The 25,573-nt window shown below is 44.2% G+C and overlaps 4 protein-coding genes across 14 annotated transcripts; 2 read left to right on the top strand and 2 right to left on the bottom strand.

Moving 5' to 3' along the window:
- Positions 1-991: 991 nt before the first annotated feature.
- LOC119008472 (neutral cholesterol ester hydrolase 1-like) lies at positions 992-7,635 on the bottom strand. 3 transcript variants are annotated; one of them, XM_037078817.1, is made up of 5 exons: positions 7,492-7,635; positions 5,189-5,411; positions 4,972-5,041; positions 4,636-4,807; positions 992-3,927 (listed from the first exon to the last, which is right to left on the bottom strand). In XM_037078817.1, exons 3-5 carry the CDS (start codon positions 5,037-5,039, stop codon positions 3,307-3,309), a joined length of 861 nt encoding a protein of 286 aa, XP_036934712.1. In that variant the 5' UTR covers positions 5,040-5,041; positions 5,189-5,411; positions 7,492-7,635; the 3' UTR covers positions 992-3,306. The 3 variants fall into 3 exon arrangements, with proteins under 3 accessions (XP_036934712.1, XP_036934711.1, XP_036934713.1); XM_037078816.1 differs by having other exon boundaries at positions 7,325-7,629; XM_037078818.1 differs by lacking the exon at positions 7,492-7,635 and having other exon boundaries at positions 4,972-5,052; positions 5,155-5,313.
- Positions 7,636-8,256: 621 nt separating this feature from the next.
- On the top strand, positions 8,257-11,395 carry LOC119008311 (protein PELPK1-like). Of its 9 annotated transcripts, none has more exons than XM_037078427.1 (8): positions 8,257-8,415; positions 8,498-8,544; positions 8,616-8,764; positions 8,883-9,815; positions 10,050-10,319; positions 10,371-10,397; positions 10,629-11,155; positions 11,319-11,395. In XM_037078427.1, exons 1-8 carry the CDS (start codon positions 8,399-8,401, stop codon positions 11,323-11,325), a joined length of 1,977 nt encoding a protein of 658 aa, XP_036934322.1. In that variant the 5' UTR covers positions 8,257-8,398; the 3' UTR covers positions 11,326-11,395. The 9 variants fall into 9 exon arrangements, with proteins under 9 accessions (XP_036934322.1, XP_036934319.1, XP_036934325.1 ...); XM_037078424.1 differs by having other exon boundaries at positions 10,503-11,155; XM_037078430.1 differs by having other exon boundaries at positions 8,883-9,479; positions 10,077-10,397; positions 10,503-11,155.
- A 1,386-nt stretch (positions 11,396-12,781) lies between these two features.
- On the top strand, positions 12,782-17,391 carry emc9 (ER membrane protein complex subunit 9). Its single transcript, XM_037079033.1, has 6 exons — positions 12,782-12,943; positions 13,268-13,470; positions 14,631-14,707; positions 14,838-14,907; positions 15,106-15,200; positions 16,323-17,391. The coding sequence occupies exons 2-6, from the start codon at positions 13,276-13,278 to the stop codon at positions 16,501-16,503; spliced, it is 618 nt and encodes a 205-aa protein (XP_036934928.1). The 5' UTR covers positions 12,782-12,943; positions 13,268-13,275; the 3' UTR covers positions 16,504-17,391.
- On the bottom strand, positions 16,582-24,329 carry irf9 (interferon regulatory factor 9). Its single transcript, XM_037079032.1, has 10 exons — positions 24,205-24,329; positions 23,707-23,775; positions 23,167-23,289; positions 22,897-23,077; positions 20,325-20,458; positions 19,987-20,101; positions 19,538-19,597; positions 19,007-19,393; positions 18,787-18,902; positions 16,582-18,498 (listed from the first exon to the last, which is right to left on the bottom strand). The coding sequence occupies exons 2-10, from the start codon at positions 23,761-23,763 to the stop codon at positions 18,361-18,363; spliced, it is 1,311 nt and encodes a 436-aa protein (XP_036934927.1). The 5' UTR covers positions 23,764-23,775; positions 24,205-24,329; the 3' UTR covers positions 16,582-18,360.
- Positions 24,330-25,573: the final 1,244 nt, after the last annotated feature.

The raw sequence follows: 25,573 nt of genomic DNA, 5'->3' as shown, positions 1-25,573 counted from the left end.
TAAATAAACACACGCTGGCCACCAGAACTCGATCATCTCCCTGTTCATAATCACAGTAAAACGCCAGCAGAAAAATCCCCTTTGCAGAATGAAAACTCCTCCACATGATAATAAAATACAGTATGATATTAAAACAATAAAAAGTTGATCCCACTCCCGACACACCACGAGTGTCGTCGCACAATAAAACTGCTAATTTATGGGTTTTAATTAGCGCCGCCAACTGGAGCAAACCTCAATGCAGCAGGTTTGATCCAGTTTCATCTCCGATAAAACTCAAAAACCCAAATTTTATTAAAAGCTTATTTATAAAGTATGAAACTATTTAAAGGAACAGTTCACCCACAAATGTAAATCATCTCCTCCCTCAACACTGATGGAAAGTCAGAAGAAGTTCGGAAAACATTTCTGGAGGAAAAAAAAATAGAAAAATACTCCAAAATTTAAATTAAAGTTTGCCGAATGAGCTGTTAGCACTTCCTGTTTGTGGTGCACTAATGGACGTACAGACGACTGTCACTGTTTTACTTTGATACTGAAGAAAACCTAAAAACGTGGTTTTTCTCAGGCAAGTTCTGCACATGTAACAAGACACTTTTATTTAAGGATTTTTGAGTGGCTTCATGGATTAGTCTTCTCCTCCATTCACGCTGATGGAAAGTCAGGTGAAGTTTTGTAGTCCACAAAAAAATTTGTAGCTGGAGACTTGTTTTACGGTTTGGAAAAAAAGAGCAAAGAAAAAATAAAATTATCAAAAACTCAATTTAAACTTTGCCGAATTAGCTGTTAGCACTTCCTGTTTGCAATGCACTTGGGGACGTACAGACGACTGTCACTGGTTTACATTGATACTGAAGAAAACCTAAAAACGTGACTTTTCTCAGGCAAGTTCTGCACATTTTTGTTAAAGATTTCCCTTTTCCAAACTGTTCCTCGCGGCTCCTTTCCAGATGGATTTGTGAAACAAACAATCTGGCGTGTCAGTCTAGACGCAGAGTGGGAGAGTGTGGACTTGACTATTAACTTCAGACGAGTTGTGTGCTAACACGCTTAGCTTAGCGGCTCAGTGAAGATTTCAGGGTGTCAGTAACGTCTCTGAACATCAGTTTGTGATCTCAGGGAGACTTTGGGAGCCATTTTATGCTCTTGTTTTTGGATGAGGTTGTGATTTTGATCCTCTCTGTTGTTGGTTGGTTTTGTTGGTTTGTAAGCACATTGACATTGTGAGAAACGGTTGTTTTCTAACAATTTCGTGATGATAATGACAGATTTTTGATTTTCTAGCTGAACTGTTCCTTTAAAGCTTAATTTCCCATACAGCATTAAAAAATAATCATAAAAAAGAAGTCTTTCTCTACAGTCCAAAGTCACTTTTTCTTTCAATCTTAAAAATCCACATTCCTGATTTATAAATTCCTCTAACAAGCATTTCAAACACGTTCGTCACTTTCTTCCTAGAAAGAGTTCAAATCGTGTGCGTTTGGAATTTCCATTGCTGCACATGTGAGGCAGGAAACTGTCCGGAGTCGTTTCCCCTTTAAGAGAAGAAGAAACTCTCCTGATAGGCAGCATGTTGGGTTTTTTTTCAGTAATGACCACACTCAGTGTTTCTGCTTCGCTGCGTTTTGGGCCGAGAGCCAAAACCGAGTCAGTCCGACGCTCGCTGTCGCCGGCCCGTTATATTAGTTTTGGGCCTGCAGCGGTGAGGGAGGGAGGGTGGAGGGAAACACGATAGTCCGCTTGGGATCTGGTCTCTCGAGGCGATACAGTAATTCTCGCATACGTTTCACAGCTATCATCATCATCATCATCATCATCATCATCATCATCATCATTGCAAAAAGGCCCTGCAGTCCAGTGGTCATCAGAGAGTTACAGAGGGGTGACGGATACTTTCAAACATACTATATTGCACAATCCAGTGAGTATACACAGATGTGAACTCTGGCATAGTTTTCTACCACACACACACACACACACACACACACACACACACACACACACACACACACACACACACTGTATCCTTGACTGGCCTGTTCGGTGTGTGTCAGCAGGCTGTTTCAGTGTCTCAGTGCATCGTAAAAGAATAAAAATCTGGACTTAAAGAGCGACTTTGTACCTCAGATTAGGAGCTCGTCACTGACACGTTTCACCGGTTTGTGCAGTGAAAATAATTTAGCATTTGTTGCAGAAGTCAAGCAACAAACTAGTTTCAATCTGACTTTATTTCCCCGGAAGTTTCCTCAAAAGTTGTTGTCTTCACTGTGTCAGGATGTTGCAAACGAGGATTCAGAGTAATTAATAAAATATCCGAGGATAAAATTATTGAGCTCGCAGGTTTTTGTATCATTGATGTTTTAAATAAAATGACCGACTTGTTGATGCTTTTCCAAATTAACACCAGAACAAAATGGCGTCTCAGATTTTTTGGCTTAATCTCGCGTCTCACAGTTTGTTAAAAGACTTTGAGCTTCCTTGTGAAAATGTTTCTTACAATTTGCTATTTAGGATTAAAATTTAAACTCTTTAAAGTTTTGAACACGACAGCTTTTCTACTTCTCTCAACGTCTTTTTTCTTCCGTAGCGTCTTGTGGTTTTCGTATCAGTAAAACTTGTCTGTGCTACACGTCGTCTCCAGTGTTTTAATAATGTCACATTTAGAGCGAACACCTCATCAGCCCTGAAACAAACTCTGGGATTTTAGTTGAGCTTCGAGTATTTCTGTCGACAGATTTATGGCCTTTGACATAAGTGTGAAAGCGTCACTTTCTTTGGTTTCATTTGGTTGGAAAACGTTTTTGGTTTCGGGGGTTCAGCGAGGACGCGTAGTCGCCCGGTTGACTCTCGAGCTGCAGAGACGTGGTCCACGCAACAACAAAAGAGCTTGCATCAATAAATCTTAACTTTCAAATTAGATATAAATTAAATTAGCTGCGTCGTGTTGCAGTTTGTTTCTCGCTGTGATTAAATGTTTTTGCATCCGAGCCAGCAGTTTCTCAGATTTACTTTGTTTACGACATTTGAGCCGTCCACCCTGAGGAAAATGGCCGCCATGGATAGAGATTCTGCAAGAACTGAACCCAGACAGAGGGCGGGTCCAGCTTCTAGTTTGTGCTCGCGTGGACCATGTTTCTGCCTTTACATCTACACATGCACATCATGGTTCAACACATCCTCAAGAAATGATCGCCACATTCACAAGACGACATTAAGGACGTGAGCGATGATCCAACAAGGAAGCTCTCAAGTTCCAGACTCTCCACTCCAGAACATCTTTGGTGCCACCTTACGGATCCCGACTGTCTACAGGTTCTGGTCCAGCCAGTGGATGTAGTTGTTCATGCTTCTCTGTCCGACGCTCGACATCATCGGCAGGAAGGCGAACACCATGCAGCCGTGGAAACCGTCCTCGTAGTGATCGCTGGTCACGGCGACCCCGGCGTCCTGCAGGCGTCTCACGTACATCAACCCGTCGTCCCTCAGCACGTCGAACTCGCAGGTCATCACGTACGCTTTAGGCGTCCTACCCAGAACCCCCTGCTCCGCCAGCAGAGGTGCCGCCCTCACGTCCATCAGCTCTGGGACCTCGCCCATCACCCCTGGCGATCCCGTTTCTTTGACAACCGGCCTGAAGTGCTTCCTGCGTTTAGCTGGAAGCAAGGCGGTCCAGTCCAGCTTGGAGCGGGCGTTGGCGCTGATGGCCGGCTGGTCCAGGGAGCTGTGGTTGTTGGCGAGCAGCAGGGGCTCCAGAGAGGAGTCGGCGCCGAGGTACTGCAGCCAGAAACGAGCCATGATGGGCCTGTAGAGGATGGGCACGGCCTGGTTCTGCTGGTAGGACGGGGTGTAGAAGTCGAGCGCCTGCAGCACCGGGTAGATCAACGCCTGGGCCTTGAACTTCACCGGCAGAGTGTCGTCCGAGCTGAGCTGTGGACACAGTCAGGATTTATAGCATGGTTCTGCTGATATGGGTCTGAGGACCCGACACATGCTGCAGTTTGATCCTTTGGGTCAACTGAGCGTCTGACAACATCATAGAAAAGAGAACGACGTGTTTGTTCTGGAGTAAAATCCTTGATTTAACCAAATTTGGGTCCGCTCATATCCACCAGACTCCATTTACAAAACCAGTAATTTTATAATCGTAGGACAGAACTTGACAAAAACAAAATAAATCTCAACAAAATTATCTTGATTTGTCTTTACACTGTTCAAACAATCACCAACTCATGTTGTTAAAACAGAGAAAATATTCTTTCCCCTGACACTGTTTACCTCCTGCTGCTTCTCTGATGTCTCGCTCCTCTGCCAGTATTAAAACGTCTAAAGTGGTGAATTCAGAAATACAAACCAAGACGATTATGGTGAAATGTATTTTGTTTTGATTGAGTTTAAATGTCTTGAGTTCTACCATGATAAAATTAGTGATTTTCTAAATGGAGTCTGGTGGATTCGACGAGAGCGATCGCAGCAAGGATTTTACTCTTCAACAAAAACCTCTTTCTTTGTAGGGTTCCTTTTCATAATGTTGTGCGGCACTACACCTCAAGTGAGGTGTGTGTGTGTGTGTGTGTGTGTGTGTGTGTGTGTGTGTGTGTGTGTGTGTGTGTGTGTGTGTGTGTGTGTATTTTCTACCTCCTGTGCCACAGCAGCAGCCAGGTTTCCCCCGGCGCTGTCTCCAGACACACACACCCTGTGTGGGTCGATGCCGTAGCGCTCCAACACCTGAGAGGAGAGGAAAGCCCGTGACGCCGCTAACGCATCGTGGTACTGATCTGGGAAGACCGCCTCCGGAGCCAGACGGTAACTATAGCAACAGGACATCACAGGAAGGTAGAGTTATTATGTAACATGAATGTTGGAGCTCTGTCAAAGGAATGGTAATAAAAAATTTTAGCTTTTCGATTTTGACATTTAAAGAATCAATAAAATATCAACAACATTTCTTTCTTGTAGCGTGACAGAACTCACTCCACAGACATGATGACAGCGTCCAGGTCCTCCGCCATTTTCCGACAGAGACGGTCGTACGATCGCATCCCTGTGACGCAGGTAAGTGATTGTGATACAGTGTAAACATGAAGCAAGTATCACACATCGAAGTGATGAATTCTGACTGTTGTTTTCTCCTCTGAGGAGTAAAAATGTGTCTACAAACTCCTCGTTTTCTTTCAGAACCAACACTCACGTCCGCTGCCCAGAGCCCATCCTCCGCCATGGAAGTACAGGACTCCCCTCTTCAGCTGCTTCCCCTCTTTGGGCTGGAAGACTCGGGTGGGCACGCCGCCGAGCGTGGAGTCGGTCACGTGCACGGCGGCGCAGGAGCGAGCCTCGATCACCTCCACCCAGGACACCACCTGGTTCAACAGGTGGACTCGATGGCAGACGCCCAGCGCGTGAGCCGCGTCGCTCTGGAGACACAAACACACGTCTGTTGCTTTAAACTACAGTTAGCAGCAGTTAGCGGTTCCTCTGCTGCCCCCTACTGGATCGGAGTACTAACCTTACACATTTACACATTGCTTCTTTAACTAAAAGTACCAAAGTTTAAGCATCAGAATTAATTAAAATTATCAACAGAATGTGAAGAAATAATCATTTTGATGTTATGACCTCTATGTATTGTTGCAGAGATATAAATACTGAGGCTAGCATGCTAACCAGCTAGCCTGGCTGTCCATATAATACTGCTAGCTGCTTGGCTGACTTAGCTAACGAGCTAATAGCAGCTACAAACAGTTGGTACAAATTTTGCAATGTTATATTTTTTGATTGTACTTATTAATGACTTCAGGCGTTCATCAGTTTGATGTTGCAGCTAGTGAAGGTGGAGAACATTTGACATTTTGACATTTTTTTTATACTTTATATTGTTAATGTTAATGTCCACTCAGGAATCAATGGAGTTTTATCATAATCTATAATATCACATCATAATTTGTTTAATTGTGGTTATTATTAATCTGAATCTACAATTAAAGCCACCAAATAAACAGTAAAAGAAGTTGATAGAGATGCAGCAGAGTAGCAGAAATGTGAACACTACCAGATTTACTACAAAACCTCCAACTTGTTCCTTGATATTCATTTATTTGCAAAGCGTCTGTGTTGATTAACGAACTGCTGCAGGAGGGGAACAATGAGCTGGGTGTGAGAACCCGTCCCGCTCGCCGAGTGTCGTTAAAAACTTGTTTCAGCGCCGTGAAGCCTGCAGAGCTGGGCGTGTGTGTTCTGCCCCCGAGAGCTTAACAGCAGCTTAAGTTCAAACTACATGTTGTGGAGGAGTTACGTCTCCGTCACGTGTGAACGAGGCCGACGACACATGTTTTAAACAGGTTACGGTGCGTTCAGCAGCAGGTCAAAGGTCACAGGGTCTCAAGAAAATGACAACAAATTGTTTTGTGACATTATTCAGACAATATCACATGTTTTTTTTTTTAAAGGGTTGAGCTTTTAAAATCTCCTCAAAGTGCTTCATTAATGTTTGGACAAGTCTAATATAAATGACAGAACTTAGAGTAAAACACTTTGTAATAAACATAATTAATAAATAGTAAATTGAACAAACAATGGTATACTGTATAAATAATTTACTAAGCAGCGTAAAGGTTTATAAACATCAGTTCTGACTTTCTAAGATATTATTTTGTAACTTTGTTTACTGTGTTTTCTCTCTTTTTGTCAAACAAATAACCCTCAAAATACAGATTATGGTTAACACTTAATCAATATATTTAACTTTTTATGTCAACAGTATCATGAATATCACCATATTGCAACACCCATGCTTTAAATTTTCAATTTATAAACGATGTTTTGAATAAAATACATTTTTATTATTATTATTAATATAATAAATATCATTGTTGTATTGTTCATTGTTCCTGTTGTTGGTGTTATATGTAGTTGTTATTGTTGTTATTGGTATTATTAATGTTGTCGATCTTGTTGTTATTGTTGTTGCTGTTATTTTTTGTTGTTGTTGTTAGCACCATTTTAAAAAAGCATCATAAATAAACTATATACAAAATAATTGATAGAAAACATACAATAGTTGAATTTACATTATTGCACAGTGTACATATTGATTAATATTCTGTATTTTAGTGATTATCAAACTCTTTAAACATCTCACGTCATGCTGCTCCTCACATCTCGTCCTGTGGTGCATCATATCATTACTCTCACGCTGCCTCTGATCTGTCCTGTTTGAAATGATTATATATGACGACATATAAACCGGTGCTGTGTTCTGACTCCCTCTGACTGATTGTTCTGACCCATCACATCAACCTGCCCTCCCGGCGCATCCCTCGGCTCTCACCGCCTGTAAGAAGCTCCGGAACAGCGCGTCCAGCAGCATCAGCTTCCACGGCTCGCTCACGCCGCTCGGTAGCGGCAAATACACGTAGTAGGCGGCCGCCGACAGCAGCACGGCCCCGGCCACACGGAGCCTCATCGCTGCGGGACTGGTACCTGCCAAATGCCTACCGGTTCATACGGGACTGCGCTGCCCCCGGTCCCGGACGATCAGCGGCTCCGCCAGGGATCGACGAAACACGGAGGAATGACCTTGATTTCAAAATAAAAGCAGTGTGCGGTCGATCTCGTACCGGCGATGACGAACAACAGGCGAAACGCTCTTATTTTGAAATTCTGCTGAAGGAAGTGGTGTTTTCATTGCGTAATGTGATTGCTGACGGGAAATGTAGTTCTTCTGGCAGTGGTAGGCTAATAAAACCAAAGTATTCTCAAGTAGAGGTGAAATGTAAATAATTCAGTCATTATTTTTAATAAAATCTTACAAGTGGTTTGAGAGATGACAAAAAAATACAGACTTTAGATTAAAACAAGATTAATTAGAAATTTCAAACCTCATTTAATTTAAAAAAAAAAAAGTTTATCCTTTTAACTTCAATTTGTTGACACCATCTTTGTTTTACTGTGAAGTTCTGCCGGCTGTGATCGAAAAACTCAAACATATTTCTACTATTCATTGTATAACATGTATATTCCAAAATGCTTGAATAAAGTTGTAAAAACAAATACAAATGCTGACAAAAAACCTTTATAATGTTGCTGTTGGACTGTGAAGAGGACACACAAATTAAAACAATCTCTTTGCTTGTTGATTCACTCCCAAATAAAAAAACCAAGAACATCTCCAAGAGCCTCTCAACCAGCGCTTTAATGATAATTAGCCCCACCTGCCTTCAACCACTCACACCTGTGTCCATTTCATCAGCTAAGGAGGATGGGACACCCTATAAAGAGCTCCGGCATTGTCTTAGATTCATTGATTTCACTGATTTCAACTAGTCCAGTTGAGTGGTTTGGTAGGAGCTGACTGAAGCAACTGATTTTGCTGCTTTATTGGCCTGCATCTGTGGCTGGAGCCATGGGGTTTCTCTCAAGGTGAGTCTTTTTTAAGAAAAGGGTTGTTTTGTTTGATCAATGCAACATGAAAGCCTGTTGTAACTTTGGCATTTCTGTCTAGAGTGTTGCTGTTATCCTTACTAGCTGTTGGAAGATTACAAGCAAATGGTAAGTTTAGTCAAGTTATGAAATTTTATTAAATTGATTGTATGCATAGACTTAAAGTATTTGCTCAACAGCTTCCAGTGCTGAATCTGCTGATAAGTTTGGACAGAATGAGGTGCCAGATGTAGGCTATCAACCAGGCTCAAGTAGCTTTAACATTGGCGATCCATCTTCATGGAGCACTGGATCACTTGGTGGTGGTTCAACCTCAAGTGCAACTGAGGCAAGTAGCTACAACTGCACTTAATTCCAGTTAACAGCCTGAAGCTGTAATGCAAGCTTTGCGTTGCCAATTTATGCCAGAAATGCTGTATTCATTCAGTGTCCTTAAACCCATACAGGTGGCAGACTCTAGTGGACCCCTTCAGCCTCAAGTGCCAAGTTACCAGGAGCCCCAGATGCCCCAGCAGCCACTTCCCCAGATGCCCCAGCAGCCACTTCCCCAGATGCCCCAGCAGCCTAGCTACCCACAGAAGCAGCCACTTCCCCAGATGCCCCAGCAGCCTAGCTACCCACAGAAGCAGCCACTTCCCCAGATGCCCCAGCAGCCTAGCTACCCACAGAAGCAGCCACTTCCCCAGATGCCCCAGCAGCCTAGCTATCCCCAGAAGCAGCCGCTTCCTCAGGTGCCCCAGCAGCCTAGCTATCCCCAGGCGCCTCAGCAGCCGCTTCCCCAGATGCCCCAGCAGCCTAGCTACCCACAGAAGCAACCCCCCCAGATGCCCCAGGCACCCCAGCAGCCTAGCTACCCACAGAAGCAACCACCCCAGATGCCTAGCTACCCACAGAAGCAACCACCCCAGATGCCTAGCTACCCACAGAAGCAACCACCCCAGATGCCTAGCTACCCACAGAAGCAACCACCCCAGATGCCTAGCTACCCACAGAAGCAACCACCCCAGATGCCTAGCTACCCACAGAAGCAGCTGCTTCCCCAGGTGCCCCAGCAGCCTAGCTACCCACAGAAGCAGCTGCTTCCCCAGATGCCCCAGCAGCCTAGCTATCCCCAGAAGCAGCCGCTTCCCCAGGCGCCTCAGCAGCCGCTTCCCCAGATGCCCCAGCAGCCTAGCTACCCACAGAAGCAGGCACCCCAGCAGCCTAGCTACCCACAGAAGCAACCACCCCAGATGCCTAGCTACCCACAGAAGCAACCACCCCAGATGCCTAGCTACCCACAGAAGCAACCACCCCAGATGCCTAGCTACCCACAGAAGCAGCTGCTTCCCCAGGTGCCCCAGCAGCCTAGCTACCCTGCCAAGCAGCCCCAACTGCAGGTGCCCCAGCAGCCTAGCTACCCACAGAAGCAGCTGCTTCCCCAGGCGCCCCAGCAGCCTAGCTACCCCCAGGCGCCCCAGCAGCCTAGCTACCCCCAGGCGCCCCAGCAGCCTAGCTACCCCCAGGCGCCCCAGCAGCCTAGCTACCCCCAGGCGCCCCAGCAGCCTAGCTACCCCCAGGCGCCCCAGCAGCCTAGCTACCCCCAGGCGCCCCAGCAGCCTAGCTACCCCCAGGCGCCCCAGCAGCCTAGCTACCCCCAGATGCCCCAGCAGCCTAGCTACCCCCAGATGCCCCAGCAGCCTAGCTACCCCCAGATGCCCCAGCAGCCTAGCTACCCCCAGATGCCCCAGCAGCCTAGCTACCCCCAGATGCCCCAGCAGCCTAGCTACCCCCAGATGCCCCAGCAGCCTAGCTACCCCCAGATGCCCCAGCAGCCTAGCTACCCACAGATGCCTCAGCAGCCTAGCTACCCACAGATGCCTCAGCAGCCTAGCTACCCACAGATGCCTCAGCAGCCTAGCTACCCACAGCAGCCGCTTCCCCAGATGCCCCAGAAGCAGCCCCAACTGCCGCTTCCCCAGGTGCCCCAGCAGCCTAGCTACCCTGCCAAGCAGCCTAGCTACCCTGCCAAGCAGCCTAGCTACCCTGCCAAGCAGCCTAGCTACCCACAGAAGCGGCTTCCCCAGATGCCCCAGCAGCCCAGCTACCCACAGAAGCGGCTTCCCCAGATGCCCCAGCAGCCCAGCTACCCACAGAAGCGGCTTCCCCAGATGCCCCAGCAGCCCAGCTACCCACAGAAGCGGCTTCCCCAGATGCCCCAGCAGCCTAGCTACCCCCAGCAGCCGCTTCCCCAGGCGCCCCAGCAGCCTAGCTACCCACAGAAGCAGCCGCTTCCCCAGGCGCCCCAGCAGCCCAGCTACCCACAGAAGCAGCCGCTTCCCCAGATGCCCCAGCAGCCCAGCTACCCACAGAAGCGGCTTCCCCAGATGCCCCAGCAGCCCAGCTACCCACAGAAGCGGCTTCCCCAGATGCCCCAGCAGCCTAGCTACCCCCAGCAGCCGCTTCCCCAGATGCCCCAGCAGCCTAGCTACCCACAGAAACGGCCCCAACTGCCGCTTCCCCAGGCGCCCCAGCAGCCCAGCTACCCCCAGAAGCAGCCGCCCCAGCAGCTCTACCAACCCAAGCTCTTCTACAAGCTGCCTAGATTGCAGGCACCCAAGCATTTCCGCTTTGCGCCCCAGCAGCCTAGATACCCACAGAAGCGCCTTCCCCAGGTGCCCCAGCAGCCTAGGTACCCACAGAAGCAGCCACCCCAGCAGCTGCCCTACCAGGCCCCAAGGTGAGATGTGAAGACTTCCACATTTTCATTTAAAGTGATTTGCAGTGATTAAACTGGAGTAAACCCCTTATGTTCATGACTTTATTCTATATGGACCTGCCAGACCAGCAAAGGGCAGGGCAAGTTTAACTCTGAAATTCCTTTGTTTAAAACTCTGTTTCAGGTATTAATACTGAAGATGCTTGGAAGACTGCTGTCAACTGAGATTGACTTGTCAAATAAACTTAACTCAACCTTGTATTCTGTCATCTCTTGATTTCTGAAGACTTTCCTAAAGAAACAGATCAAGTGCAGAATCTACAGTAGTTCTGGGGAGAAATCCTAGGATCTTTGACTTTTATCACTGAAAGTACAAGGGGTCTCATACCTCTGTGGTGGACCCTGCCACCTGTCTAGCTTCAGTGTTCAGGGGCTTACCTAGAACAGATTTATTTGGGGGGCCACAAGGAAGTTTACTAAAACGGGTTTAATTTTCAGTCTTTGGTCACTTGAGACAAAATTGGGATGAACTTCACAGCACCCTCTGCTGGACATCTTTGTAAAAGTGTTTGCTGTGCTATACACTACTCATTAGGGATATTGTTGCACTTGAGTTTTCAAATATTTTTGGTCTAATGTGACATTTAATTTGCTTTATTGCACATTTACACATGCACTGTATCAATTTAATGTTGCCTTCAGTTATAATTGCAGTGGATTTTAGGTTTGCATATTGTTTGGGGGGGCACTTTCACATGCAAATTTGAAATTGACAGTTTGCCAAACACTCATGCAACTGATTACTATTTACTCAGACAAATGTTCCATGGTAAACTGACAAAAGTGCTTTTCCAACTTTCACTGGGCTACATTTTTACCACAAACATCAGTCCAGATAACAAGTTAAACAATTCACTTACACATTTAAAGTGCTGTGACAGGGGGATGATTCAAGGGGGATTTTAATTTTACAAAACAATGCATGTGGTGTGAAATGGGTTTTGTCGTCTTTCCACTTATCTGTGAGGGTTGCGGGATGTTGCCGTTTTCCCCTAAGGGGCTGCAGGGCTTACTGGGGCCAAATCCAGTTCACACAATGGGCATAGGCCAGGGTACACCCTGGATGAGTTGCCAGCTGATCGCAGGACCCTCACTGATGGCAGTGGCTGCCACACAAGGTGCCATCTGCACATCAGGAGCAAATTTGGGGTTCAGTATCTTGAACATGTAGCTCAGTTCCGCCCAGGGGAGCCGGGATTCGAACTAGCGACCTTCTGATCACCAGCTTTTAACTGATACACTCAGTTTTAACTGATGCACTCAGTTTTTGTTTTAATGTACATAGTGTGTTTATATAGATAATGAACTGAGGTTGGAATTTAAAAGAAAAGTAATTTAAAAACAAATGTATCAGCATTTCCATGAGCGTTAATAAAATCGCTCAAATATAATTCCCATTTTTATTTCTTTATTCTGTCCCAACACTGACCTGATGTGAGGGAATTCCTCCGCTCCGCTAGAGGGAGCGCTGCTGTGGAGCAGAGACAGCAGAAATGATTGACACCGTGTTCCACCAATTGGATTGCACACGGTCGACGGCTCGGCCAATCAGGTAGTTACATTTAAGGATTCTGGGCGTGACCGGAAGTAACCATTCAGACGTTAATGTCTAGCTGCTCAGTGACACCGTTAGCCGTCACAGCTCCCTTGACATCATTTATAAACCTGCATGAATATATATAGTTGAAAATCGGAAAGTACACATTTGTTTGTTTAGGCCTCGTTTAATACACTATATTCCTCTACACGGTAAGACTTTGCTTGGATTGCTATCATGCTAATGTAGTAACAGCAGTCGGCTAGCTGGCTGCTTGAGTTAAGCTAGCTAGCTACAGCCAGTTAAAACACAGCCCGTGAGGGTGATTTCTCCTGGTTTCGTGTTAAATTAAATGCTGAACTCGATGGCTGCTGACTCTTCTGTGTGTAGGAAATCATTGTTGTCGTTCACGTGTGTTGCTTGTGTACAGTTAGGCTATCTGCGGTGTGTTGAAGCCAGCTGTCAGTAGTCTTTGTGTGTGTGTGTGTGTGTGTGTGTGTGTGTGTGTGTGTGTGTGTGTGTGTGTGTCCTCTCAGTGGTCATCATGGGCGAGGTGGAGCTGTCCTGTCGGGCTTATGTCAAGATGTACCTGCACTGCTGTCTGTTTCCGCGCTGCAGCATCAACGGGCTGCTGCTGTCGTCCAGCACGACAGGAGACGCGGTGTGTGTGACGGACTGTGTCCCGCTGCTTCACTCCCACCTGTCCCTGGCCCCCATCACCCAGCTGGCCCTCACACAGGTAGGACACCCTCTGACAGGTGTGGTGCATGAGCCAGTATCCTCACAGGCCAAGTCGAAATAGTAGCTGTAACTAGCTGCTGGTTTGGATGAGCAGCTTGGTAGAAATAACAGGTGATTTCTGCAGAGAGCTTTAAAAAGATATATCAGATTTTAAGCCCTTACATGTGTGTGTTATTTGTGCTCGTCCCTCTGTTTTGTGCCATGCAAATAACTTTTTAACAACTGGGAAATCAACGAAAAGGAAGCTGTGATTTCATGTCTGACAGTCAACAGCTGGCTGACAGATGTTTCCTCTCATCAGATTATACTTTTCACTGTCATTAGTTCTCTCTTGACTTCACATTTAATTTACACCTGCAACAGTTACTTACTTTGTTGTTTGGGCTACACATTTTTTCAGTTTTTCCCAAAGACTGGAATGACGTCTTGAAGAGATCTTCAGTTTATGTCATGATAAGTTTGATCTAAAAAAAAAGGCAGAAAATATTCACATTTAAACGCTGGAGTTAAGAGAATTCAAACTTTCTCTTCTTTAATTGATTGTCACAATAGTATATATCAGTTGGCAGATACAGTACATGAGATTTTTTTCATCATTCCCTGAGAAATGTGGTGAAAATGTTGAAAAACATCCAATCTCACAGTGTGGAAGAAGGTGAGGAAAAGTTCCTGGATCGGTCCAGTGAGTGGAGTCTGTTCTGGACCGGGACACATCCTCCATCTAAGATCCATAGACATCTGTTCAGTGGATGTTGTGTGATCCAAACCAGCAAACACACACAGACACTGGTTAAAACACAACATTGTTGAAGAAAGAAATAACGCAAACTAAGACTTATGGGATGATTTATAGTTATCATGATTTCCCAGCAGAGCATTTTGCCCTTAAATCTCCACTGTTTGTGTTTTTCTCCAGTCCAGAAAACTCACCGAAATATCTGCAAAAGTTCAAAGCAGCTATGTCACTATCACTTTCTTGAATTTCCTCCGGGATCAATAAAGTATCTATCTATCTACTACATAATATTTCAGACTGCTCGTGCGGCTGCAGAGGAAGCTGTCCTGTCATCAGCAGAGATGATCTTTGCTCTGGCCGGAGTCGATTTTGCATTTGATGTAAATGCAGTTGTAAAGCGACGGTGTGTTGTGTTGTTGCAGGTGGATGTTTGGTGTTCACAGACTCAGCAGAGGATAGTGGGATACTATCAGGCCAATGCCTGCGTATCGGACAGTAGGTGAGTTCCAGACTCTTATTTCACCTGAATTTAACCTTTGTGACGTGTAGATGTTGTGTAAAATGTTACAACGCAGCTGTAATGATTTTCTAACTTTCTGTGTAATGGATGTATCTTTTGCCTTCGACAGCCCGACGCCGTGCGCGCTGAAGATAGCCGATAAGATTTCTGAGCAGTTTGAAAATGCAGTTTTGTTAATGGTAAGAAAAACTGCTTGTTGTTTTTAACATCGTCCTCTTATCCTGACAAATCTGTTGAGTCATCTTTTGTTTAAATCTCTTTCATTTCAGTTTTTGTTTTCAAGCAGTTTAAAGACATTTTTCTTCTTCATGTTATGTTTTATAAATCATTTCGATGTCTCATTTATTGAATATGTGTCTCTCTGTCTTGTGTCGCAGCTCGACGGCAGTAAGATGTCTGCAGACTATCGGGTTCCTCCCATCGTGATGTACGAGCGCAAAGATTCAAGATGGACGCTCAAAGACAAACACACGTAAGTGACGAGTGACGGCCGGTCGACTCCACTGATGTCTGTATGGCTGCAAACGACAAATCCCAGTTTTCTCCACAAACCGTCAGTCTGTAGTCTGAATGGTTTCAGGTGTAGTTCTGGTTTACAGCAGCAGGGGGAGTTTTCCCACATCAACCACATCATTCTCAGAAAGAAAGATGTTGAAGAGTCTTGTAGAAATGTTTTATATTATGTTTCTCATTATTAATATGACACATTACCAGACGCTGTCACATGTTTCCTGTTGAGCTCTGAAGTTGTTTTTACGGTGAGAAAACTCTGTGGTGACTCAAAGTGAAACTACATCAGTGTGGTTAGTTTGAGTCATAATCATTAAGACCTCCACAGACAGGCACAGACATGTACTACACATGTCTGCCTCTGTGTTTCCACTCAAATCTTTTCAATGTTTGCAAAATAATAAAAAAAAATAACCCTGAGTGGAAATGCCCAAAATGAAGCACCAAGAAATAAAAGAATAAGAAGAGGAGTAGTTATGTATGTCTGCCTGTAATCTGAGTAATAAGAATGGATCATAAAGACGCCACAGGATCCACAAGGTGAAGTGATGTTCAAACTGGACCCTAAACTTCAATTAGTAGACGGGTGTGAAAGTAAAAAACATTCAGAAATCAGTCAAATCTGAGCACAGTTGTCTCGAAACGGTTCATCACGTTCTTCAGTAACCTTCAGACAAGACAACAAGAAAAACTGTGTTATTATCTGTATTTTTAATGTTTGTTTCTGGTCAGATCCCCACAAATACATTTGAACTACCAACTACAAATTTTTTCTGAGGATGAAGCTGCACATCTTTCATCCAAAGTGTCTGCAAAAGGTTTTATTTCCTTGTATCACCTGTAATAAAACAATATTGAAGCAAAACTTTATTGATGCCCGTTGGGGGGAATAACTGAAGGTCACAGCTGCTCCTTCTTCTAGAAAATAAATATCACACTGTCGATATAAACAGGATTCAAACAAAGAAAGTGAGAATATACAGAAGAGTGTTAGATGCTGTCCAACACTAAATCATAATCAACAAGTCTTCAGTCTCTCTCTCGCTGACCGCTCTGTGTTTTTATTCTCCCTCGCTGTGTTCAGGGTCATGCTGCGACAGTGGGAGGAGACTCGGGCGATCGCCGGTCAGATGCTGGAGTCCGGCGATCACTCGCTGCTGGTGGACTTCGACAGCCACCTGGACGACATCACAAAGGACTGGACCAATCAGAAACTTAACAACAAGATCGCAGAGCTCGCCTCGCCGGCCAACGGCAGCATGTAGACCAGTTTTGTAGCACCAGTTTTGTACCAGGGTCCAGATTTTATTTTGTGACAACACGACCACCACACGCAGTTCAGGTTTATTTTTAATGCTTTATTTGTTGTGACTGAACATGGACATGACGTAAAACATGCATAAATAACACAATATTTACAGTTTGGTAGGTCTCTGTAGTCTTCCAACCCCCCCGTCAGAGTGTGCCTTTTGGTTCAGCCCAACACCCCCGCTGACTTAACATGGAAAAATCCAACCTTTTAACACTACTGCCAAGCAGCTGTGGTTCATCTGGTCCTGCTGTGTTCTTTTTGTTGCTGTATTACTGTTATTCCCATGTATAAGACAAGCTCCAAGGGGTGGACAAAAAAACAGAAACACCTTTTATATTATAATAATTTATAATATTAAAGTCGTGCAGTGAATACAAATGAGCTGAAGCTGAAGGAAGATGAATCCTGATCGAATTTGAAAGATGAATCGATCCTCGGTGTCGCGCTAGAAACCAGAAATATCTGTACAACAAAAGTAATTGAGGAGATGTGAGCAGTGTATGAACGTACATGAAGCCAAGAAAAACAAACATCCTGCGCTTCAGCAGAATGTATTTACTGCAGGACTTTTATATTGAAATGTTTCATATGTTTGTTTTCCCCTGATACTTTCTGAACATCTTAGAAAATGTCCAATCAGTGTAAATGTGAAACACTAACAGACGTTTGAGCGACACTCTGTACACTACTGTAAATTATTTTCTCACTTAATAACCTAACACATGATTTCTAACTGGAGCAGGAATGAAAGTTGTTCAGAGACGTAATCCATTGTGTTTAACAACAGGAAGCTAATGTGAAAACGAAACAGACGTTACATTAAAAACTAAACTGCTAACGAGTTACTGAGAGACACGTCTTTGCTCACGACAGCAGTTCTACTGAACTGCTCTGAGATTTTTTGTTGTTGTTGTTGTTGCTGCTTCAAGAACGAGGTTTTAAATGTTGCTGAAGTATAAAACAAAAAAAACAAAACGCCTACGAGCTGCTCAGAGCGACGCTTCCCAACCTGCTAACGTCGTGACACCGTTTAGAGTAAAAACGTTAGAACTATCCAGCAACAAGCAAGATAAGTTTGTGAAGCGGACGCGTTTCTGTCTGCTTCTCTTCTCGTTGTGTCACCTCAGGTGTCACCTTGTGTCCCAGGTCGGGAACCTCTGGCTTAACGGGGGAAACGTGACGTGCACCCGTGACCACAGAACTGAGTTCACGTCTCGTTTCTAGATTTCAAGAACGAAGAAAGACGACCGGAGCTGCAACTGACAGAATCACTAAATCGTCGTTGAGATGTTAAAGTAAACAAATCTAACAGTCCAAAACATTTAAGATACTATATTTACTGTCATGTGTGATGGAGAAAAGTGCAAATCGAAGCTGAACGAGAGTTTGTTTTTTGTTTTTTTACATAGAAAAATGACAAAATTGATTATCAAAAAACAGATCAATTCTGCCGATCGGCAGACGGCTGCAGCTCTGAGGTCGACTTCTCTGTTTACATGTAGTGCTTCCAGGACACCATCTGATCTCTACGAGCACCGTCTCCACTCACAGGACAATAAAAACAGTTTAATAGTTAAATAGATTTTACTCATAAGTGCTTTGAGATTTGTGCTATTCTACGAGGGCCGATGCAAGAAAACAGAATCGGGTTTTGATTTTGAAGTCGGGGGTTCTAATTTGGTCCAAAAATTCCCTTAAAGTGACGCTTTTACAGTGAAAATGCCGCTCGGCCCTGTATGCTTTTATTTTGTATGAATGGATGTGTGTCTTATTTTGAAATGAACCCCCCCCCCTGACATTGGACACAGTTCTAGGCAGACCCACATGGGACCAGGTTTAGAGTGATTTCTCCCAGTGGAGACTGACTGGCCAGAGTCTGGAGGATGGAGATGGACTGGAAGAGCGACTGAGTGTTCTGGACCTGCTGTGCGGCCCACGGTAAAGTGATCTGCAGAGGACACAGGAGACAAGAAGAGGTTGTTAGTGGGAAATATCAACATCACCAGACTCCCTTAACAAACTGCACAATTTTGAGAGTAAGAGAAAGTCCTAAATCACTGGTGCTTCACTGAAAATTCGGCATCAAATACAAAACATTCAGTTGTTCCTTTCCTTGTTGCCAGGCTCCCTTTAAAAATCACTCAATTTAGTGAGTTGTTGATTGAGAAGAGACTTGATAAACTTTGTAAAACGCCGTCTCCGACAAATTCTTAATTATTATCCAACTCACACACACCTGAACGATGATGAGTTTTCCAGACGGGTCTTCGGTGTTGCTCAGCTCTTCTCCGAAACACAGCGTGACGCCGCACTGAGGAGGCTCGCCGCCGTTTGTACGGTAGAAGTCCAGTTCTGATAAGGAAGGGAAAGTGAAGTTAGACGGATCCCTCAACCATTAAAGGACCATTCAGCTCATTTAATCGCAGTAACACTAACGATCTCCTCCCTGGACTCACGTTGTTTGAAGGCGTCTTTGCTGAAGAGCAGCACCGGCTCCGTGTTCCTCTCCATCTTGTGCAGCCCTGGTTCTGTCGTGTGCGGCCCCGTCCAGAACACCCGCCCTTGGCAGAACCGTCTGCCGTAGATGCCCTGCGGCGTGGAGGTCAGCACCACCCCTCTCTCCATGAAGGGCAGCAGGGTGAACAGGGCCTGCAGCTCCGGGCCGGCCGGCAGCGTGGAGGGCGGCTCCGGCAGCGGGATTCGAGGAAACCTCTTCAGGATGGCGGAGGTCGGCGGGGCAGCGGAGGACGGCTGGTACGTTATCCTGATGTCGGCGCCCTGGATCTGATGATTAAGGACTTCCTGTCCTAAATAATGGACCACCACGCTGAAGGAGTCCTGGACTGAAGACACACAAAGGGAAGGACTGTTAATAGACCTTTCAAAATAAGAGCTACATTCAAGCAAACTGCAGTTAAAAACCTGATGTTTTTCCAGAGAACTGCTCTCGTAATCAGAGCTTCTTGTGATGTCCGTCGGGTTCTTACCTCCTGTGGGAGCCGGGACGCTCTCCTCGATCCGAACGTCCAGCGTGATCTCATCAACAACTGCAGGGAGAGAGACAGATCGTGATGGATCAGCTGGTTGCATCAGATTTTAGCAGCCAGAGTCTGTTTGGTAATTTGTTTTTAACCACAGGGCGAGTAGCTCTGAGGAGCGAGGTCGTGTGTGCAGCTGCAGCAGCTGCAGCAGCGGCTCAGTAATCAGATTTCTCCTCCTAATTTGGAAGTTTTACTCATTTTGTCTCCAGTGATGAGGCAAGACGGTTTCCTGATTGGTGCTGGGCGGAGGCGGCGCCCCCGAATGTGAGTTCTGCTAATAACAACTATGACTAATGTTCATCAACGGGCTTTTTTCCATGACTAAGACAGGATGCAGCTTTAGTTGTGTCGGTCGGTGTCGTGTAAACATGTAGAATAAAATCCGTTAAACTCACTGTCGGCCTGTATGGTGGCGGAGAACTGACCCGTCTCTTCTATCGGGGCGGGGACGAGGCTCTGCAGCAGAACCTCTCCGACGGCACTGTGAGCTTCACTGACGTTCTGATCCGCCTGTAACGTGAAGCAGAGTCCAGATTTATTCAGATACTGGAGCAGACAGACTTCAGTCAGGACACAGTTGTTCTCAGACACGCAGGTGAACCAGAGACGGAGAGAAATATAGTCCAAGAGGAGCAGCAGCCGTAAAGGAGACGTAAAGACGTAAAGGAGGAGGACGGGCAGAACGGTTCTACCAGGCGCTCCACCCCTCTCCATCCCATAATAATCAGCTCACCTGCTGCGATGTGACCTCTTCCGTCTTTATCTGCTTCACCGGAACGACGTAGTCGTCGTCCGATTCGCTGCTCCGCCTCCTTTTTGACCTCTTGGTGGCTTTCTCTCGGCATTTCTTCTCAGGAACCAGCATGCCTGAACACACGCCATCAGAACGAGAGGAGCACATCGATCGATCGATCAATCAATCAATCAATCAATCAATCAATCAATCAATCAATCAATCAATCAATCGATCAGTAATTAAACCAGACAAAGAGTCAAAAACTGATCGCTCTCCACCTTAAATATGTAAAATCGCACAGTGAGTCACGAGGATATGATTGATTAACGATTCTTAGCTGCATGTTACGACCGCGTCAGTCCGATAAAAGCAGCTGCTGCTGTCTCGGTCCAGTCGTCAGCCCGGTCTCGACCCGGTTCCTGGGTTGATGTTGGCTGAATCTTTTTGGGTTTCAGTATCTGCTCGCTGCCCCGCTGACTCACTCAAGTCACTCGATCTGTTCCCTGTGTTTTTTTTAACCAATCGTCTTTTGTTCAGACGGTGAAACTCCATCAAAAAACATGTGACCTGTGCTGAAAACAGCCGTGTTGGACTCTGTCAGAACCGCACTTTACTCGTCTTTTCTCACCGGGTCACCGTGTGTTCACATCGTGGTGCAGAAAGGCCCGGTCGTTTGTATAGAGGCTATAAATGCATGTAAAGTACGTTACGTAAGTCCTGAACGCACCATAAAGCCGGTTTAAAAGCAGAACAGAGGAGTTAAAGTCCAGTAATAAATGACAAATACAGGAACAGAACTCGGATCAGTCGTGACAAGTTGAAGCGTGTCGTCAGAACGGAGAGCAAACAGCCGGGCTCGTGAACGCAGCTCAGCTGATTCCAGGTCAGCTCGACCACACGTCGACCTGAAGCTGAAAGGTTTGTTCTTCAGTGTGCAGAAACAGACGGGGAGTGTCGGGGAGGAAAGTTCAGTCCAAAACAAACAGGAGACGTTTCTGAAGTCGTGTTGAGTGACGTCAGTGTTTTTGTGCTGATGTTTACCAGCTCGCAGGGCGAGACTGAAAAAACACCTGCAAATATTAATCCTGACTCATTTCACAGATTCATAACGAAAATCAACCGGTGTGATGGAAAAGACTCCCGAGCAACGAAACCGACTGAAGGTGAAGCTGTCGACGTTAATACATCGCTGCAGTTTAACTTTTTATTGCTGCAACTGATTTAATCTCGTCCCCTGAAATATTTAGTCAACAAACACAAGAAAAATAGTGAAAATTTATTGATTTTATTATTCTTTCATTGCTTTTATTCTTATTTTATCTGCCGCGTTTCTGTCAAGTCTTGTTTTTATGTGTTTGTGGAAACAACTCGTTTTATTTTTCACATCATTTCTATCGCAAAGAAACTTACAACACTCGTGTTTTTGAAGTTTGTGCAGTTAAATCAAAATAAATATCTATATTTAAAGATTTTTTATGACTGATATTAGAGTCAGAGTTAATGACTGTTAATGATAGAAGTTATATGTGAATACACAAAAAACAAAAAGGAGAAACGCTCACGAGCAACGTCACCTAATATTTAATAAACAACTATAAATTAATTAAAAACTGTCTGTAATCTTTTTTTTTAATTTTCCCCTCAAAAAATATTAAATCAATAGAGAAAAAAAGCTGAATGACATTTTTCAGCTCTTTAATTAGAAAATAAGAAATTATATTGTAGCTTATTATTGTTTTATTTCTTTTATTCTTATTTTATCTGCCACATCTGGGAGAAAACAAGTCTTTTGGGGACATATTGTTGTATTTTTTTAACTTAATTTCTATCTCAAATTAATACATTTAAGACACTAACAGAATGTGAGAATGTTTTTGAAGTTTGTGCCGTTAATTAACAATTAAATATCTATTTTAAAAAGATTGTATTGATATTAGAGTCAGTTGTACTCAGATCTTTAATGACAGAAGTTATATACGAATACACAAAAACAAAGAGAGGAAATAGAATCAATTATAAATGTGATTATAGAGTTTTATATTTTGATTTTACACTAAAAATGTCACAATCTGAATTACAGCAGTTTTATTGAGGTCATGAAACGACATCATGTTAAATAAACTGGACATGCAGGATGTTTTTATAACGACACGTTACGTTTTAATCGTCCTGTCGCTGCTGATAGAATTATCAGAGTGTTTCAGCCGACGCGTGGTGAGCGACTGATACGCTGCTGCTCAATGTTCACGTCAGATAACGAGGAAATAAATGATAACTAATGATGTTTTCAGGGAGGTTTTCCAACTCTGCTGTCGCTGCAGAATTCAGGATTTGGGATTTAGATTCCCAGAGCTGAAACGTCGGACATCTTTTTAAAGGACGAGTCCGTCCTTTCTGCCACTTTAAATCAAAAACACAACATTAAAGTGAAACTGTCGCCAAAATGCAACCGAGGCTTTTTTTTTCCTTTCGTTGTGATTATGCTTTTACACGAAGCTTCGACTCGGGTACAGTCCCAGAAAAAGGCAGAAACCTTCAGGAAGCGTTGTGCGGTGCGTCCGGGTCTCACCCTGCTCGTTGATGGGGACCAGCCGGTACACCTTGTAGGGCTCGGAGATGTCCAGCTGAGCTCGCTCCATCACCTCCGTGAACTCCGGGCTCTTGTTGAGGGCGCAGCGCAGACGCGTCTTCCAGGACGCCGGGTTGTCTTGACCCCCTTCTGTCAGCTTCCCTTTAAACTCCGCCCACGCCTGCAAGAGGACAGACGACCACGTCAGATTCTTGGCTACCTGGACGTTTTGTCTCTTTGAAGAGTGCATGAGTTAGTTTAGGAACTGACCTTGAAAATGGCGGCGTCTTCGTCTTTACGGAAGTCCTGTTTCCCGGCGTGTTTCCACGGGATGCGGAACATGGTTTTGGCGTCGTCGTCCCAGACCAGACCCGGGTACTTCCCACTGCTGACCTGCGACGGACGAGGACACACAACCCAGTTTAAAGGACGAGAAGCAGAACCTGATGTTTGCATCATCCAGCATGTAACAGAGTAATCTATTACAATCTATTACAACATGTAACTCAACAGGCTCAGTGGGTGTCACACAAAGATAGAAAACCTTGTAGATATAAAAAATAAATAGTTTCTTGTTATTTTTTTTACTGTAGACACGTTTCAAATGCGGCACTTTCACTTGAGTAGATGCTCTGAATCAAACCCCATCACTGATGTAATGTTTGCTGTGTTTCCCATGAGGCCATCCTCCCTCTCTCTGTTTTCCTTTAATTCTCTCCCCTCCCTTCCTGCCTCACACACACACACACACACACACACACACACACACACACACACACACACACTCTTTAAACACACACACACACACACCTGTTCGACGATCCAGGAGCGCAGTCTGCGTGTGGAGCGCATTCTCCCTCCTGCCATGACTGTTAAAAACTAACGACAACAAAAACAACACACACAAAACAAACAAATTAACAAACAACAAACAAATAAGATGCATGGCACTACAGGCCACGCCCCCTGCTGGCAATTTAACAACAACAATATCCTCCTTGTAAACAATTAAGAGCAAAAACTAAATTATTAAGAGGACAAATATCCGTGTTGAACATGTTCAAACATCGACTTGTTGTCATGCGGATTTTGTTGTCAGTCCCGTGTGAGCAGTCTGAAGTCGAGCCGGGACATTAAACGCATCACACACTCACAAATAAAACACCACATTTCTTAAATCAACTCTTTTTTAAACGGAGTCTGGTCGAGGCAGCGTCTCCTCTCACCTGTTAGCCCCGGTATTTATAGGAATATCGAATATAGACGCAAAGGTGTTAAATTAAGGAAGTTGATTTAAGTTTCGTTTACCTCGGTTGCGTTTCCTCCGCGGTGCGTGCAGACTGACGGTGTCAGCTCTCCGGCGCTGCGGGTCCGGACTCTGCTGCCTCCCGCAGACGCTCCTTTTCCCAGAAATCACGTGACTTTACAGAACCGGTGCGTGTGCGGACCACCAGGGGGCGACAGAAGCCCCGCAACACATATATACATACATACATACACACCCAGAACACCTGATTACCTGCTCATATAGGAGTCTGCATCAAACTTAAATAATTAATAACTACATTATAATATAGTTTAAGTATTCAGGGTTAGTTTAAACTCTTTATTTTATGGTGTTACAGTTAAACTTGTGGTGTTTTTTTGTGTCGTCTGTTTCCTGTTACGGGGCTGTAACCTGTCAGGACATTACATCAGATGTGTTACGTTGAAATAAATGTTGAGATTTAGAGATTACAAAGTCGCCCTTCAACCTCTCATGAATAGGAATAAAACTGTAGAAAGGCTAAAACACTATTTAAAAAACTGTATTTGTTTTAGTATCAACAGCCCTGAGCATCTAAAGTTCCTGTTGGAGTTTTTTTTTTTTTTCTAGGATGGTAATCTGCAGTGTGTTAAATAATCAAACTGTGGTGTTTCTTTTGTAATCAGAGAAAGAAAATGTGTAATTGTTAGAAGAAAAAATCAAAGAAGATGGTTATCCTTTTCAGATTGTTTCCCCACTCAGTAGCAGTTAGACACGAGAAAAAGAAATCTATAAACAAATATGTTTTTGTTTTTTTTTTTGAGATTTTTTTAACTACTAGAAAAAACAAAAAATCTGAATTTTTAGAAAAAAACAAATGAGAATTTTTTGATATATATTTTCTCAGTACCAGTTTCACACATGAAAAAGAAATCTTTTTTTTTTTTTTTGCCAGGTTTCGTCCACTTATGAAAAAAAATCCTGAATTATTTTCCTAAAAAAAAATCTGAATTCTTAGAGAAGAAATATGAATTATTTTTCTTCTAGAAAATGTTTTCCTCCCATCAGATTGTTTCTCCGCTCAGTACCAGCCTCACACATGAAAAGCAAATCTATAAAAATGAAAAGTATATTTTGTTTCTCGTCAGGTTTTCGTCTACCTAGAAAAAAAGAAATGTGAATTTTTAGGAAAAAAAAAAATCCTGGCAAAATCACCACAATGTGATGATTTCATACAGAACAGAGCAACATCCTAGAAAAAATAACAAATAAATAAAACTCCAAGAGAAACTTTAAATGCTCGTGGCAGCTGATACTAAAATAAATAAATTATCTGAGGACTTTTTAATAACCAAAAGTATTTTTTTTATTATTTTTTTCTAGGATGGCAGTCTGCTGTATATTAGATTATCACATTATGATGTTTTTGTT

The sequence above is a fragment of the Acanthopagrus latus genome, chromosome 19, assembly GCF_904848185.1.
Source record: "Acanthopagrus latus isolate v.2019 chromosome 19, fAcaLat1.1, whole genome shotgun sequence".
In the NCBI taxonomy this organism is placed as follows: domain Eukaryota; kingdom Metazoa; phylum Chordata; class Actinopteri; order Spariformes; family Sparidae; genus Acanthopagrus; species Acanthopagrus latus.
The sequence above is the reverse complement of the archived record's forward strand: the minus strand, read 5'-3'. Positions and strand labels throughout refer to the sequence as shown.